We start from the raw sequence: 17,587 nt of genomic DNA, 5'->3' as shown, positions 1-17,587 counted from the left end.
AAATTCAAAAAAATGTTAGCCAAAAAAAAAATTCAATTTAACTTCTTAAAGAGGCCATCAAACCACTCAGTGAGGCAGGAATTAATATCTCAGTTGGTTGATTTGTTTCAACTTTGGATGACAAAGCCACTTAACTTTCTAGATATATTTTTTCTTCCATCTAAACAGATTAGGTGTTGTGTATGTATTTTTTAAATAAATGAAATGGAGGAGTCCTCTAAATTGAAAATTTTAGTGTTTTTATGTTTGGTTCAAAATTCATTGTTGAAGGGTATAACTGACTGGTTTTCACAGTGCAGCTCCTTCTCTGAGAGTGTAGGCCTAAGGTAAGACAGAGCAGATCTGCCATTGGGACTCATCTGTGATTTTTCCAGCTATACTATCTGAACTTCAACCACCTCATCTATGAAAAGTCAGTTTGGACATCTATTTTACATGGTTGACATTAGGGTTAAATGAGATGTAGACAAAGTCTGTGCCTGGCATAGAAAAAGCACTTAGCAATGACAGCTGCCCTTCACAAACAAATAGCTCAAATTCAACTTAAAATCAAGCAAAGTAGAGTAGGTGTATGAGTTTGCTTTTTGTCTGGCCTCCTCATCGTAAAGAAAAGAAAAAAAAGGAGAGAGAAGAAGGGAAAGAAGGAAAGGAGAGAAGATAAAAGAAGGAAAGGGAAAGGAAGGGAAGAGAAAAGAAGAGAAGGGAAAGGAAAGAAAAGGAAGAAGCAAAGGAAAATAAAAGAATGATCTAGAAGAAGCCAAGCCAAGCAGACTTGATCTTCAAGTGCTATACTCAGCTGGCTTTGTATGCGTGACAGAATCATTACAAATGCCAGGGATGTCAAGTGCCTGTTGGTTTCTCTGCTTACCTAAAGAAAGGAAAAACAGCCCTGTACCAGTCCTGACCTGGCTCTGCCTCTGAAGCACCGAGTGCAGAAAACAGTTTCGTTTCCAATAGACTGACCACAAAGTTATTTAAGCCAAAGGTCTTTCAAGAATTTCTCTTTAAGAAACAAGACATCCATATGGTGCGTGAAAACTGACAAGATACCACGCATCTGCAAATGTGGGAGAAACCACAAAACATCAAATCGTGTTTTAAATAATGATATCTGAAGAAAGAATGGAAAACAAAGCCCCAGGAGCAAAACAACTCAATATAAAGTCAATTTCCCCCCAGTGGCCTGTCAACTAAATTGTCTTAGCATTCACACTTTTCTCTCATCTGTGATCAATCATACAATTACTTTTTAAATTGATAAATCGACATAAGGGATATCTTATATTTTGTGTTCCATACTTAAGATATTTTTCTCAAAACTGAGAAGTCCTATAAATGTGCCTGCAATTTCAAAATTTTACCATGAAAAATAGAATGCAAAATATCTCAATAATTGATAGATTACATGTTGATAAAACATTTTGGATACATTCTGTTAATAAAAATTATTATTAAAATTAAATTTACCATTTTAAAATGTGGTCAGTAGAAAAATTTAAATTATATGTGTTACGTGCGTAATATTCCTCTTTGACAGTGCAAAATCTTTAGAGTTTTGCATTTAGCCTTCAAGTTGTATCATAAATACAAATCAAATTAATGAGTTATGAGAGCAGGGAATATCATAATAAAAAAAGGAATAGTAAGAACAGGGGGCACAACAGTGTACAACGCCAGGGGTCCCAATTCCATCACCGTGTGTGGAGAGTGATCCTTGGAACTTTGCAGTATTCAGCTTGCATGGTCCTGTTTTAAATGCTATATAATCCATTCTCCTTATAAAATCATTAGGAATCCTTTCTGCAACATACCTGGGGCAATTCTATAAATCTATTCAGCACCTTCTACAGCTTTTCAAAACATAAACATAATAATGAAATGCAAATGTAGAAAGTGAGCTTTACTCAGTATTCCAGAGTAAGGAGGGTGGGAGACAGCTGATCATATTATAAAACTCCAGTAGGATACAGAAGACAGTGGAAATATCACCAAGTACCAAAAGTCTGGATTACATAAAGGAAGGATGCAGTGTTCTCAAAAGACTGTTTTCATCCTGGAAACTGGACGCATTTTTCAAAGGGTAGCATTCTCTCTAATTATAAAATGCACCCGCCTCCTTCTTCCAAAGGAGAAAAGCCTGTTGTTGTATTTATAATGTAGCTTTAGCTTTTGATGCCAAAGATGATTCAGTAAACACGGTTATGTTATGGTATACTATTTCTTATTCAGTACTCAAATTAATCTCAAGGCAGTACCTGCATTAATTCAATTTGATGCCTGTACTTAGGATTTCACATAGGTACTTTCATCCAATTCTTCTTCTCAACTAATAAAATCTTAATTCATGGTAATATATTTATTTCTAGTTCAGTTCATGTTAAGGAGTGCAGTACTTTACAGAAAACTAATTAATATCAATCATATATTACAACACTTTTAATGGTTCAGAGGAAAATTCTACACTAGGGAAAAGATTAGATGAACCAAGGGGTCTTAGCCCATCCTATTTACTCTATTTTTAGGATTTGAGAGAAATTTACCGAGCATCATTTCAGGTATAAATTTAATTGAAAGTGCATCATGGGAAGCCTGGGAATTAAGAACCCTGGTACTCATCCCTAATGGGACATCGACTTGATGTGGCCCAAGAATGTAATTTATACCCTCAGACTCTGTTTTCCACCTAGTTTGTGTAATGACCATATAATTTGCAAGTTGGTAAAGATATTCAAATTCAGATGCATAGCACTATTAAAATAATGAACAACTTCACTAATGGCAAGCCTTCTGCGATGGTTGGTAACAATTCTATTTTTATGTAATGTTTGAGTAATGTTGATGGCATCATATTTCCTGAAATTGTACATAGAGTCAGCAGGAGAGTGTAAGTGTGAGTCTTTGTCTATGACATAAATGTTCCCCCTGGAGTCATGCAGTGTAGTGCCCTAGAATTTCCCTAAGGAGTTACATTTAAAGGTCTAATTCTCTCCCAGGGAAAAATAAGAACAGAAAAAAAAAAAACCTAGAATGATAAGATACACAACTCTGAAATGCATGAACACAATATCCATTCTTTTCAAATTAGGCATTTCATTCACTCAACAATTTCTTCCCAATGGTACACCACCAGCTTAAAAAAAAACCAGAAACATACTACATCCTAATCTTTTTGCCTCCTTATATAATATACAAAGAAAACCTCAAAATCCGATATAGTTTTTTTTAAATCCTCATCATCACTAGGAGTTAAGCAAACCCCTACATACTAACAGCACGATGGCTCCTAGCCACAGGGAGGACGCCTCTCATACTCACTCTGGAACTGGAATCCATAGATGATAACCCCAAGGCGCGTGTCATTCATTTTACTGCACTGCAAATACTTACACTGCAAGTTGAGAGAACGCTCACAATGGGGGCTTACGCACGCCACTTTTTAATTCACAAGGGCATGATGACGTGGGAAGGGCACCTCGGAGGCACTGCTCAATGAACTCCACAATAGGGCACAAATCTGAAACTCAGTCTTGGCCAGATATGGACGTAAGAGCAAATATGTACACTATCATGTGCTTTCCAACAGCCCTGAGTCCCGAGGGAGCTCTCTGACATCAGCAGCTGAGACAGGTGGTTCCCTTTCCAACTGCGGAAAATAAAACCCCAGTGCAGAGAGACTAAGTAAATATAGCAGTACTGTAATTTTTCCTGGGTGCACGCTCCCTGTGATTTCTATCCTGTGATGATACTTTAGCCCATGTACCTGCTCATGACATCTTTGCATGCCAATAACTGATAGAACATTTACAAGCAGGTTAAGATTGGCCCTGAAGAGGCTGGTAGAGAGCTCTGTTTTACTGTCCCAGTTGGTAGAACTGGCATTTTTCCTCCTCTTCTTTATTCAGAATATGTCGTCAAGTGACTGCCTAAACCTCACTGGACTATGTCACCCTTTGTCCCCTGTAATTAATACAACCCAACAGAATGACAGACAGGAGTTAGACCATCTTAAAAATCACATGCACAGGGCGGGTCGATACCAACCATATCCAGTTTGAGTCTACGAGCTAAGATCAGCTGAGATGTACTAAGCCCTTTGTGGTCACAACTATTTGCTCTTGAATTTAAGAATTACTAGCAGAAGGGCACCCTGCAACGTGTGTATAAAATTACTTAATTCAGCTTCTATTTCCCTTTCTGAACATAGATACTTTTACTCTCTGACAGCCGCTGGCTCTTAAAGCATTCTCCTTTTTGTTATATCTCCTTAGAAACACAAATCTTGTTCCCTGGCAGCAGCAACTCTAAGTGCTGAACCACATGCCCGAACTAGTTCTCCCTCACAGTTTTAATTCACAGTAAGTGGCATGAAAGGAGGTCAACCCTTCTCAGAAAACACTCGGAGTTCTTTTCAGTTTCAGAATCTATTTCAGAAAACCATACTCCCTAGTATGTAAAGAGTGGCTTCCCATTTTGAAATTCAGGCCATAACTACTGACAAACTTTATGGAGTAGCCCACAAAGGGACAAACACAGGGAAACGGTCCCAGTTTTAACTCCTGATCATAAATCTCTTTGAATTCAGTTAATACCACAAGACAAGGAAGTCAGTGGCTGCTATCCACTCTTCTGTCCCAGATAACCCTTTCATCTGGACACTTCTTATGGCACACATATGTTATGGCTTTTATTTCCAGAGGTGTTCACTGGATGCCTAACTTAATAATGCCATCTTAATCCTGGCAGTCTCCATGGTAACCTAAAATTGTAATAAACAAGTATAAGGAATGGGAAATGAAGCAAGGTCTTCCTGCGTCCCTCCATCAGACATCTTTCAAAGAGCCATGTCTTCTCTGCTTCTCTAAGTTCATAGTTCATATATCTTTGGACCAGACTAAAAATAATAATAATAAACAATGACACCTGACTTTTGGGAAATATATACTACTGTGAGCCAAGCAGTATGCTAAGCAGTTATGTGGATTATTTTATTTAATCCTACATTAACAGTGGGAAGAAGTACCACTATTATGCTGATTCTAGGGATAAACCCACTGAAGTTTGGAGAGATTAGACAACCTTTCTAAAGACAAACAACTGGTATACAAGAGACTTAGGGTTTGAGGCTAGTCCTGCCTGACTCTAAACATTTTCCACTTAATGACCAGACCATGAAACAACAACAAAAAGGCATTTTGTTTGTACTTAATAGTCACATAATGTAGATATCTAGGAATTTCCCACAAATCGGAAGGGAACCACAGCTTTATGTTCAGAAGAAAAGTAAAAATATAATGCACATCTAGCTAAAACCGTGAGGGAAATTAGAAAAAGGCAGGACTCAAGTAAGAACACAGCTTACACATGGCACCCTGCTTTGATCAAAACAATCCTTACTATAAATGTCTACGAATTTGATCTGACATATCATTTAAAAGAATGCACCTTTCTTTGCAGATCTACCTCTAAAGTGAACTTGGGGTGTTTGATTTAGGTCACTGAAGAGCACCTCCAAAGGAGGAGTCCTTATTATAATGCCACCTTTCTCCTTCAATGAAATGATGACTCCTTTTGAAGATGGCAATTTCAAATAAGGGCCAGAGTAAAACACATATTTACACTGCATGAGAAACAAGTACCACAAAGATGTTTTCCAGGCAACTGCGTACTGTGAAGTGCATACAACATGTTCATCTGATTTAGAGATCTCAATAAATAGACTTTGACTTTCCTTTCAGCATTAATAATACAATCAACTTCCAAGGAATATTATAGCCTATGTGTGGAAATGTGATCAAATGTGGGAAAGTCACATGGTCCGTTCAAAATTCCTTGTGGCATCAGTCTTCAAAGAGGAGGCAAAAATGTATGATTTTTCAAATGTCTTCTGATTTAAGAAACATTAAAAAATTACATTGAATATGTTTCCAAAAAGGGTAAGATTTGGCAACTTTGTGGCTTTGGTTTTGTAGTGATTACAACTAAGGTCCAAAGCACTTAAGTCACCTTGTGGACTGGTGGGCCATCATGCAATGGGGTAGTGTCTAAAGTATATGGCCCATTACACAAAGCCAGAATAGGCTGATTCCTTTGACATCTTCACACCTCCTGGAGCTTAATAGAACAAAAGCAATCAGGGATGGCCAATGGCCATCTAAGGAAGTAGGCATGTGAATATCAGTTCTTAAATACCCACTGCTGCTATTACTTCCACACTAAAAACCCAAACCTTAATTATTTTGATGTAACTTAGTAGGAATGAAAGTTGCATGCTTTAGATTATATAATATTTTGAGGTCTAATGTGAAGGCAATGATTATTAAAAAAGAAACTCACTTTCTAAAAGCACATAAAACCAAGCTCATATTCATCATTCTTTTCTATATATGCAAAGACACTAATATGAACAAACATATCATTGTGGAATCGGAGCTCAAATGGATGCAGAATTCATTGGCTGTGTTGTCCATCCACTTAGCAGGGAGTACCAGAGACATGAACATGAGTGAGAATTCACTTCAGTCCATTCTACTTCTATGCCAACACCTGAGCTAATTAACTTTTCTGAGTCTGAATTTTCTCAAGGAGATGATGGTGATAATACTGACCTCACAGGCTTATCATAGCAACACAACAGGACTAATCAAAGAGATGGAGACAGAGATTTTCAGAGTGCTTGGCATGCAGTGGGTGCTAAACCACATCAATTTCCTTCTTTGAGTTTGTTAGCCCCTATTAGTTCCATTGTCACAGTCTTTTCTCTCCCTCTTTATTCTGAGTATTTAAAAATAAAACATGTACAGCAAGACTTCTATACTTTTTATCCCAAGGAGAGGACTTGGCAGTGATGAAGAAAAACAAGTATAAGAAGCAGAGGTCATGTTTTCCTTTGGGTGCCTTGTACATAAAGTGGGGAGAAGATGGAACAATACTACTTGGAGCATAAAATGAGCCTGTACAATAAACTGGTAAGAGAGGCCCTTTTCATGGACCAAAGATATGTATGAAAAGAAAAATATCTTGAAAACTTTGAAATGGAAATGAAAATGATATCTGAATTTACTATCATTTCTCACTCAGGTCAAGTTTGGGCAAATGTCTGAGAAAAGATACAATGCAAATTACCACCAAATGTAACCCTTTAAAAGAGGTAGTGACAGTAAGATGGTGGATTAGCTACTTCCTCCATGTGGCTCCATGAATGGGAAGGGTGAGGGCAAAAAGGACAGAATATATTCTGAAGACAGAAAGAGAGGAAGAGCATAGGGAATCACAAGTATCAGCAGGATCACTGAAAAAGCACTAAGAAATGTGCAGAGAAAAGTAGGAAACAGCCTGATTTCCAACTCCAGCTCTCCAGGGAGGGAGAAATTGAAGTCATAGCAACAAGGTAAGCTAGGAAGCCTAGGAGACAGCAGACTGGAAGTCCTAGTCACAAGATGAGCCCATAGTTCTTGAATGCCTTAAATCCAGTGTAGGTATTTCATGTGACAATAACTCTTCCTGAGTGGTAGCACAGCATTAGAGAAGAAATCCATTTTGTGGTTCCCATATCTTGGAGAGATATAGCCATGTGTTGCATGATAAGGGGCCTATTGTTTGAGACTGAGCTACTCTGGAGACCTAAAACCAAGGAATAATCACAAGTCAGGGAGCCTGGGATACCCTGTCATTATATGAGTAGAAGACAGACACAAGAAGCAGACATAGAGAGGGGAGGGTCAGACACACACCCACTGAGGTTAAGGAGCAGGAAAATCAAGCTATAAAGGGCAAGATGGTCAGTAACCCGCCTTCAGGGACAATAAGTGAGCCTGTGGATTGATTACTGCAGAGACTGAGCTCTGAGCCTGAGCTCATGGCCAGTGGATTGCTTGGCTTCTAGTGCTACCTCCCTGCTATGTGTGGTTTGCTGCCAGGTGGGACTGAGATCTCTGAGCCCAGGTCCAGTGGATGACTGGGGTGGATTAATGCTGAGCAGGGTCTGAAAGGCAGAGTACCTGGTTCCCTCAGTTCTCACACTCCAGTAAAGATCACACTGCTCTGTTTGCTATGCTCACTCTCTGACATACTCAAAGGACAGCCCCAAAGCCTGGACATGGGCTGCCCCTAGGTTCACAAATGGGGATGAGGGAGCTCTAGAGAGAGTAGGAACCTTCAAATCCTATAGGCCCCAAAGGTTATTGGGACCAGAAGAAGCTCGGAGTATAAAAAGAAGGGAAACTCCTAAAGTAATGAAATCCTGAAATTGACAACTTGACTGGTCTGAGCTGCCTTTCACACCAGCCTGATCATTAGGAACTACAATACTCCAGTCATGACTTGCTACCATCCCAATAAGCAGATTACCATGTGAGAGGATGCAGAAGGAAGCTTCTCTAATTCCTTGTTATTTTTTAATTTTGTTATACTTTTCCCTATTTTCTATATTTTTGTATTCTTTTTTACTTTGTCATTTTTAAAACTCTTTCATGCTTTTATTTGTATTCTTACAAATAAAATCTTTTATTTTTTTCTCTATTTTATAATCAGATTTTTATCTCTTGCTCTTTTCCTTTTCCTTAAAATCTTCTTTCTTTTTTTATTTAACCTCACTTCTTTTGTTTTTCCCTTTCCTGTCTCCTCTCCTTTATTTCAGCTATTATCTTAATTAAATTTTAACTGAAGTTAAACCATGAATATTTATTCTACATTGTTCTTCTGTTTTTTTTTTTTCCTATGGTTACTGGTGGTGTACTTGGCTTTAATTGATTTTAATGAATTATTATTTCTAGTTGTTTTGGTGGTATTGCTGCTATGGTGGTTTGTTTTCCCCTCTCTGAGTAGCCCTGAGGATTGAGCCTTCAAGAGAAAGCTGCTGATTAAGAATATCCTGAAATAAAATCAAAAGAGGTATCTATCCCAATATATGAACAAATTCCAACTTAGAAATACAATAAATGTGAAAAAGAAAGGCAACATAACTGCTCCAAAAGTTTGTAATTCTTCAATCACTGACTCCAAAAATATTTAGATGCTAGACAAAGAATTCAAGAGTCTGATTTTAAAAATGATTAGTGGCCTCAAAGAGGATTCAAATAATGACTGAAGTAAAGAAATAAAGATCTGGATAAGAAACCCAATAATTTGAATGAGAAATTCAGAAGAGAAATAGAGATTCTGAGGGAAATGGTAATTTTGGAAATGAAAAGCTCAATAAATCAAATAAAAAAGACAATGTTGAGAAATGATCACTTTCAGATAACAAACAAGTAAAACAATAAGTAATCATGATCATAACATGAAAGACTTCTGGACATGATTAAGAGAATAAATATGATTCTCTGGTGTAGACCTGAGATACAGAATAAAGGCATGCAATAATTATTCAGTGAAATAATAAAAGAAAATTTTCCAAGTCTAGGACAAGAAATAGACATCCAAGTACACAGGGAAATTAGAACCCTGGACAGATATGACCAGAAAAGAACCTCCCCATAGTATATTATAGTTAAAATGCTAAGAATACAGAATAAAGAAAGGATATTGAAGAGACATGTTACTTTCAAAGGTAAACCTGTTAGAATCATAGCAGATCTCTCAGCAGAAGGCCAGGAAAGCATGGACTCATGTATTTATGGCCCTAAAACAAAATAACTGCCTACAAAGATTATTACTATACCCAGCAAAGTTATCCTTTAAAATCAAAGAACAGATAAAGACCTTCATGATACTTATAAACTAAGGAATTCATGACAACTACTCCAACATTGCAGAAGATACATAAAGGAATACTACACAGAGAAGAGGAAGAAAGATAGACTCAATCACAGGAGCTCAAAAAAAATAAAGTAAAATCACTAGAATAGATAAACAAATGATATGAAGGAAATTTACAAATATTAGTGACCTAAAAAACAGGAAACCCCTAAGATGAAGAATGGAGAAGTTAGTATATGCCTCTGAATAATAACCTTAAATGATAAATTATCTAAACTCTCCAATTAAAAGATGATAACTGGCTGAATGAATCAAAAACAAGATCCAACTGTCCATTGTCCACAAGAAACTCACTTCACTGGCAAAGACAAACACTGACAGAAAACAGTATTTCATGCAAACAGAATCTGAAAGCAAGCAGGAAAAGCTATACTCATATCTAACAAAGAAAACTTCAAGCCAAAATTAGAAGGAACAACAGTGGTCACAGCATATTAATGAAGGGAACAATATATAAAGAAGACAAAATTATTATAAATAGGTATGTACCAAATATTGGTACACCCAATTCCATAAAACAAACATTACTGGACATAAAGGGACAGATAAGTCCAGATGCAGTAATAGTGGTTGACCCATCTCATCAAAAGATAAATCATCCAGATGGAAACAAAACAAATCAAGGAGACACTTCAGAGTTAAGCAACAATATAGATTAAATGGACTTGACAGACATCTACAGAATATTCCATTCAATAGCTATCAAATACACATTCTTCTCAAAAAAATGGAACTTTTTCCAAAATAGAACATATTTTTTATCATAAAATAAGTCTTAAATAGAAGAAATTAAAATAACTTGTATGTTATCAGATCATAATAGAATGAAGTTAGAAATCAAGAGCAAGGGAAATTACAAAAATTACACCTATATGTAGAGATTGAACAATTCACTTTTGAAAGATCAGTGGACCACTGAAGAAATCAAAAGAGATTCAAAAACTTCTAGAAAAAAATGAGAATGAAAACACAGTTTTTTCAGAACGTTTGGGATATAGCAAAGCCAGTTCTAAAAGGGAATTTTATAGTTATGATTGCCTATATTAAAAATCAGAGCAATCTCAAATAAAAAAACCAAATGATGGCTTTATTTATGATGGTTTTAAGAACAAAGGTCTTAGGCAAAGAAGAACAAGCAAAACTCTAAATTAGTAGATGTAAAGAAAAAATAAAGATCAGGGTGGAAATTAATGAAACAGAGCTAAATAGTACAGAGCATCAATGAAACAAACAGTTGGTTTTTGAAAGGATAAACAAGGCTAAAAACCCTCAACAAAACTAACCAAAAGAAAAAGAGAAGACCCAATTTAATAAAATTAGAGATGAAAGAAAGTGGATATTACAAAAGATATCACTGAAATCCAAAGAATCATTAGGGAATATTTTGAAAACTTACATTTCAATAAATTGGAAAATCTGAAAGAAATAGGTACATTTCTATACACATATGACCCACCAATATTGAACCAAGAAGATATAAACAACCAAAACAGACACAGCAAGCAATGAGATTGAAGAAGTAACAAAGAATCTTCCAACAAAGAAAAGCTGAGGACTGGATGGATTCACTTCTGAATTCTACCAAACTTTTGGTAGAATGCCAATGCTTCTGAAACTATTCTAGAAAATAGAAAGGGAAGCACCATTTTCAAGCTCATTCTATAACCTGCATTAGTCTGATACCAAAACTGGAAAAAGCTACAACAATAAAATAAAACAATATACCAATTTCCTTGCTGAGTAGGTATGCAAAATTTGTAAATAAAATACTCACAAATTGAATTTAACAACACATTTGAAAGATCTATCAAGTTGGCTTCAGTCCAGGAATATAAAGACAGTTTGATCATATGCAAATCAATAAGCATAACACAGCAAGGGAAAAAAATCACATGATTATCTCAATTGAGACAGGAAAAGCATTGAACACAGGTTAAACATCCTTTCATGGTAAAATCCCTGAAGAAACTCATAATAGAAGAGTCATACTCAACCTAATTAAAACCATATATGACAAACCCGCACCCAACATTATATGAGGGAAAAACAAAAGCATTTCTTAAAAAAATCAGGAATGACACAAGGGTTTCTGCTCTTTCCACTCTTATTCAAGATAGTGCTTGAAACCTTAGCCAAAGCAATAACATAAAGAAATAAGAACAGTACAAATAGGAAAAGAAGAATTCAAATTATCTCTATTTGCAGATGATCTATACTGAAAAGACTCTAATGAACCCACCAGAAAACTCTTAAATCTGATAAACATTTTAAGCAAAGTAGTAATATACAAAGTCAAGATATAAAATCAACATAGAAAAATGAGTAGCTTCTTTATAAACAATAATGAATGTGCTTAGAAAGAAATCAGGAAAACAATCCCATTCAAAATAGCCTGAAAAATAGCTACTAATACACCTAATCAAGGAGGTAAAATTCCTCTACAATGAAAACTATAAAACACAGAAGAAAGAAGTTGAACAAGACACCAGAAAATGGAAAGACCTCCAATGTTCATGGACTAGCAGAAATAATATTGTGAAAATGACTCTACTACTGAAAACAATCTACAGTCAATGCAATTCCTTTCAAAATTCACAGAAATAGAAAAAAAAACCTAAAATTCATATGGAAGAACAAAAGACCTTAATGTAAGACCTGAAACTTTGGAGATACTAAAGGAAGACACTTCAAGATATAGTCATAGGCAAGGACTTTTTGAGTATTATTCCAATAGCTCAGGAAATAACAACAAAAATTGACAAATGTGATTGCAGTAAATTAAAAATCTCTACACGGCAAACAATTACCAGAGAGAAGGGACAGTCTTAGAAAAAATTTTGCCAGATATCCATCTAACAAGAGATTAATATCTAGAATATATAAAGTATTCAAAAAATTAAATGGCAAAAGAACAAATAATCCAATCAACAAGTGGTCCAATGCATTAAACAAGTCATTCTCAAAGTACATATGACCAATAAATATATGAAAAATGTTCAACATCATTAACCACAAAGGAAACACAAATCAAAAGTATATTGAGATTCCATTTCACCTCAGTTAAAATGAGTATCATTACGAAAACAATAACAAATTCTGGTTAGAATTGGGGGAAGGGACCCTTATACACTGTTGGTGGGAATATAAATCAGCCCAGCCACTATGGAAATCAGTGTGAAGGTTCCTAAAAAACTAAAAATAGAACTATCATATGACCCAGCTATATAATTCCTGGGTATAAACTCGAAGGAATCTAAGTCAGCATAAAATACAGACACCTGCACATCCATGTTTATTGTGGCTTAATCCACAATAGCTAAACTAGTGAATCAGCCTAGGTGCCTGACCACAAATGAATGAATGAAGAAAATACAGTACATATACATAATGGAGTTGTATTCAGCCAAAAATGAGAACAAAACTAGGTCATTTGTAGGAAAATAGATGGAACTGGAGATGATCTTGTTATGAAAAATAAGCCAGACTCAGAAAGACAAATATCTACATGTTTTCTCTCAAATGTGACATCTAAATCTTAAAAAAAAAAGAAGACATGAAGTAAAATATTTGGGAAGAAGTAAGAGGACAAGCAGGAGGGTGATTTGGGGACAAAAGTAGGTAATGTGGGAGAGGGTGACTACAATGAAAGTACATCATATACATATATGAGAATGTTGTAATGAAGCCCATTATTTTATACAATTAGTATACACTATAAAATGAATGAGAAAATAAAAGAACTAGTGGAAATGTCTATATTTTCCAATTTTAAACATCTCTTCACATATTTATAAAAGTCATCAAAGCTGGGCACTGGTGGCTCACACCTGTAATCCTAGCTCCTTGGCAGGCTGAGATTGGGAGGATCATGGTTTGACAGCAGCCTAGGCAAAAAGTTTAAGAGACTCCATTTCCAAAATAACCAGAGTAAAATGACCTGGCAGCATGGCTCAAGCAATAGCGCACCTGCTTTGCAAGTGTGAAACCCTGAGTTCAACCCCCCCCACACACACAAAATCAAGGATTAAATATAAAAAGACAAAATTTTGAAAATTCAAATAGGTGAATTTCCCACTCAGAAAAGAAAACTTAAAACTTAGATTGCACTGAAGCTTTTCTGAATGGATCATGAAACTACTCCACACATACCCAGTTAGAAAAAAGTAAAACTAATTGATGACATAGGAGGGGAGAAATGTATTCATATGCTGTATACACTAGTTTTTTAAATATTATCAATAATCACCATACTTGAAAGAGCAGTAGGGAACAGGAAAAGGAAACAGCATGCTGCATGGGAAATCAACCGCTAGGAATCTGTCTCTTCAATTCATGTCTATAGGTATTATTTATAGTCTCAGACAGTAACTTGAGATGTGTTAAAAGGGTCAGAATGGACTTCCTTCTTCCTTACATGTATTCTGTCCAATACAGGTCGAATAACCCCTATCTAAAATGCTTAGGACCAAAAGTGTGTTGGATTTCAGATTCTGGATTTTGGAATAATTGCATAAACATAATGAAATATATTGAGAATGGGAGCCAAGACTGAAGCCAAATTCATTTACGCTTCATACATACCTCAATATGTAGTCTGAAGGGAATTTTCTACAATACCTTTAGTGCACCTGCATTTTGGCTGATTCATCATGAGGTCAGATGTGAAATTTTCCACTTGTGCTGTCATGTTGATGCTCACAGATTTGGATTTCAGATTTTTGAATTAGAGATTCTCAACCTGTAAATACTGCCTGTTCACCATTTCTCTACCTTGTGAAAGTAGATAAAGTTGACTCTACAAAATTAAAATAAGCAAAAACATCTTGCTTAAAAACTCCATTGGAGTCAAATAGTTTCTTTATCTTTGTGGCACTATGATAAAGATACATCTTAGACCTTTCACACATAGCTCAGATGTGGGACTATATGTATGTCCAAATGAATAGAACACAAGATAAAAGAGGATACTTCAGTAAGAATTTGCTATGCCCCAAAAGATGGTCCAGCAACATGCCAGGTATTTACTTGCATAAGATTTTATTTCTGCCTTCCCTGAAAGTGCTTATAGTCTTAGAGTCAAACATGCAATCAATCAAAATTCCCACATGTGAATACAACAATAGTAAGTGTGTTGAAGGAGAAAGGGTGGAGATCAGTCAAGGGCTTGAAAAGAGATCTAATTAATCTTGTAAATGCAGCCAGGCCTTACAAATACTTTTATAGGCAGCTGCCCCATATGTACTTCAAAATACAAAGCAGTGTGATCACTAACTTATGTACATTTAGAGATGCCCAATAAGGTTCTAATCTTTGTCATACTAGTTGTTTCAATAATTACTTTAAAAGATCAAATACAATAGCTAGTCTTCTAAAGGAAGAAATTTGTTGCCCTACACTGGTACCTTGCTATATTTGGTGCCCTGATCACTAGTTTAGCGCAGTATTGGGTAATCCTACATGGATGCCAAGGTCCAAATAAAGGAAAACAGATGTCCTTGTTCATCCACTCATGGGTCCTCTAATACAAGGTCTCAACCTGGCACAAAGGGAAGCAAGAGGCATTCTTGACTGGAAAAGAGCCTGTGGCTACCTGTGGCTATTGGTGAGCCCTAGGAAGGTGTCAAGCAGAAGAACGAAGGATAATGAGGGAGTGACAGCTTCCCTTTGACATTAGGTTGTGATGCTTCTTAACTCTTCGAATGTTTCAAGATACTTAATGTCTCTGGGCCTCTATAAAATAGAGACTTTCTTCATGAGGATATAAGGATCAGGCACCTAGGTTTGCATCTGGTAGGCATTCAGTAAATGTTATTTGTCTTCAATCCTAAGACAGCTAGGAAATAAAAAATACCCATTGACATGTGATGAATCATAAAAGTCCAGTGTTAATATTTAAGGAAAATATAAAGAAATATGAGAGGTAGCAAGAGCTGAGATTTGACTCTCAACCAGGTGGTAGATGTAGCTGCTAACCTGATTTCATGGTGAATATTGGTCTTTAGCCCCCAGAATGCCAGGAGGTCACAAGACAACTACAGAAATTAAATGGAAACAGGTGTTTGTAATCTAACTTAAAATGTCCACCATCAACCCTGTGCTATTCTAAGTGCTTTTCTGATAATTATCCTATGAAATGAGAACTACTGTAGTCCATCTTTTATCAGAGGGAGAAATTGCTCAAGGTTACACATCTACTAATCTGGAAGGCTTGGACATGACCCTGGGCAGTCCGGTTGCAGAGCACATGCCCCTAATATGCACTTACCCTCTAACTGCCAAACTACTTCTCTTTATCACCTGCTAAAGGTTGAGATCTTTACTGCTTAAAATTGTGGGAAGCATAAGCTAGGAAGTTGAGTAAGATATGGTTCCTGGTCTCATGGGACCAACAATCTAAAAGGGGACAGGAATCTAAAGGACATAGTGAGTAAAATGCAAAAACCAGAGAAACGCAAGCTGCCTGGAAGACAGAAAGAAAGGAGAAGCAGGTACTATCAGAACAAAGTCTTTCTCTCCCCTTCCCCTACTTTGAAATCATTCTGTGTTAGACATGCTCAGTAAAAAATAACTGCCTCTCTATCAAGATAATGGTATTTCCTACTGGTCTTATTTACAAGCCTAAACAAAATACAATATATCCCCATGAGGCATTTGTGAACTTGCGGGGTCAGGAATACAGACACAAATCATTCTAATACAAGTTCCCATGTTCTGTGGTTATGGCCAGAGATCTCAAAATGGCAGACATGACATACAATTAGAGCTCTGACATAATCATACTGCCAAATTCTGATAGTTACCTGATGATCATCCTGATGGGTCACAAGTCTGAAAGTATTTGCTGTTAATTATTAATGAAATTAAATAAGCCTTTAATCAAGAAACACATGCCAAACTATAATTAACCAATAACTTTCTAATTGGACAAAAATTGACAATGTCCATCAAGAACAAGAGATTTTATGATAAGTGTGTGAATTTCATCAAGAAATACATACTAACATGCATATTGGTGACTTCTAAAGTGCATCCATTTTTAATCATTGTGGTAGGAATCCTTAACATGAGTTCTGCTTTCTTAAATTTTTATGTATATGATACATTATTGTTAACTCTAGGCACAAGGTTATGCTATACATGTCTAGAATTTAGTTACCTTGTATGGCTAAAATAAAAAGTATCGTTTTTTAAGGAAGGCAAAATCCTGGGAGCTGTTCTTGATCTGCATCTCCTCAAACATAGTCAATTACTAACTGAATAATCACAAAACAGAAATGTTGAACCACAAAGAGGTCATTGGATTAGTTTGAAAAGATACCCAACACAAGAAATCAATTTTTAAGTCATAAAATTTATGAAAAAATAGAAAGAGAGATTGAGAGAAAGAGATTGAAAGAAGGAGGAAAAGAAGGAGGGAAGAGAGAGAGAGAGAGGGAGGGAGGGAGAGAGAGAGAATGAATTCTGAGGAGACCGTATTTTCAAAAGCCACTGGGAAGGGAGGTGGGATAGGCAGCCTAGTAGAGCAGAGCCTTACAGCCCTGATTTCTGACATTGACCTCAGCCATTGACACATGCCCCAAGTTAAGGTACTGAGGATCAATTTGATAGCTTCCTTATGTGTGAAGTGGGGTTCCTAATGCCCATTTCTTAGAGTTTTATGAAAGTTCTACAAGGATCAAAAGAGATAATACCTCTGAAGATCAACTGCATGTGTCAATCTGGTGAGTCTATGATGCCCAGTCAAGCACTAGTTCAGACGTTGCTGTGAAGGTATGTTGTAGCTGTGAACAATATTTATAATCAGTTGTGGTTGGGTCTTGTCCAATAAGCT

At 36.3% G+C, this 17,587-nt stretch overlaps 1 protein-coding gene and 1 long non-coding RNA gene across 4 annotated transcripts in view; one reads left to right on the top strand and one right to left on the bottom strand.

The window, feature by feature from the left end:
- Positions 1–17,587, bottom strand: part of Ppargc1a (PPARG coactivator 1 alpha) — a 628,461-nt gene that overhangs the window by 104,073 nt on the left and 506,801 nt on the right. The window contains exon 1 of one of the 2 annotated variants that reach the window (XM_074042524.1): positions 3,316–3,472. The exons of the other annotated variant lie outside the window; for it this stretch is intronic. Coding sequence (XP_073898625.1) covers positions 3,316–3,360 — 45 coding nt within the window. The 5' untranslated portion in view covers positions 3,361–3,472. Of the gene's footprint in view, positions 1–3,315; positions 3,473–17,587 lie in introns of those variants that run through there. 2 annotated transcript variants of the gene reach the window in all.
- LOC141411004 (uncharacterized) overlaps positions 1–17,587 on the top strand; it is a 61,905-nt gene that overhangs the window by 23,917 nt on the left and 20,401 nt on the right. The window contains exon 3 of one of the 2 annotated variants that reach the window (XR_012435857.1): positions 6,828–7,363. The exons of the other annotated variant lie outside the window; for it this stretch is intronic. This is a non-coding gene — a long non-coding RNA (uncharacterized lncRNA). Of the gene's footprint in view, positions 1–6,827; positions 7,364–17,587 lie in introns of those variants that run through there. 2 annotated transcript variants of the gene reach the window in all.

The sequence above is a fragment of the Castor canadensis genome, chromosome 9, assembly GCF_047511655.1.
Source record: "Castor canadensis chromosome 9, mCasCan1.hap1v2, whole genome shotgun sequence".
NCBI classification, from domain to species: domain Eukaryota; kingdom Metazoa; phylum Chordata; class Mammalia; order Rodentia; family Castoridae; genus Castor; species Castor canadensis.
Note: the sequence above shows the minus strand (reverse complement) of the source record. Positions and strands in the feature narration are given on the sequence as shown.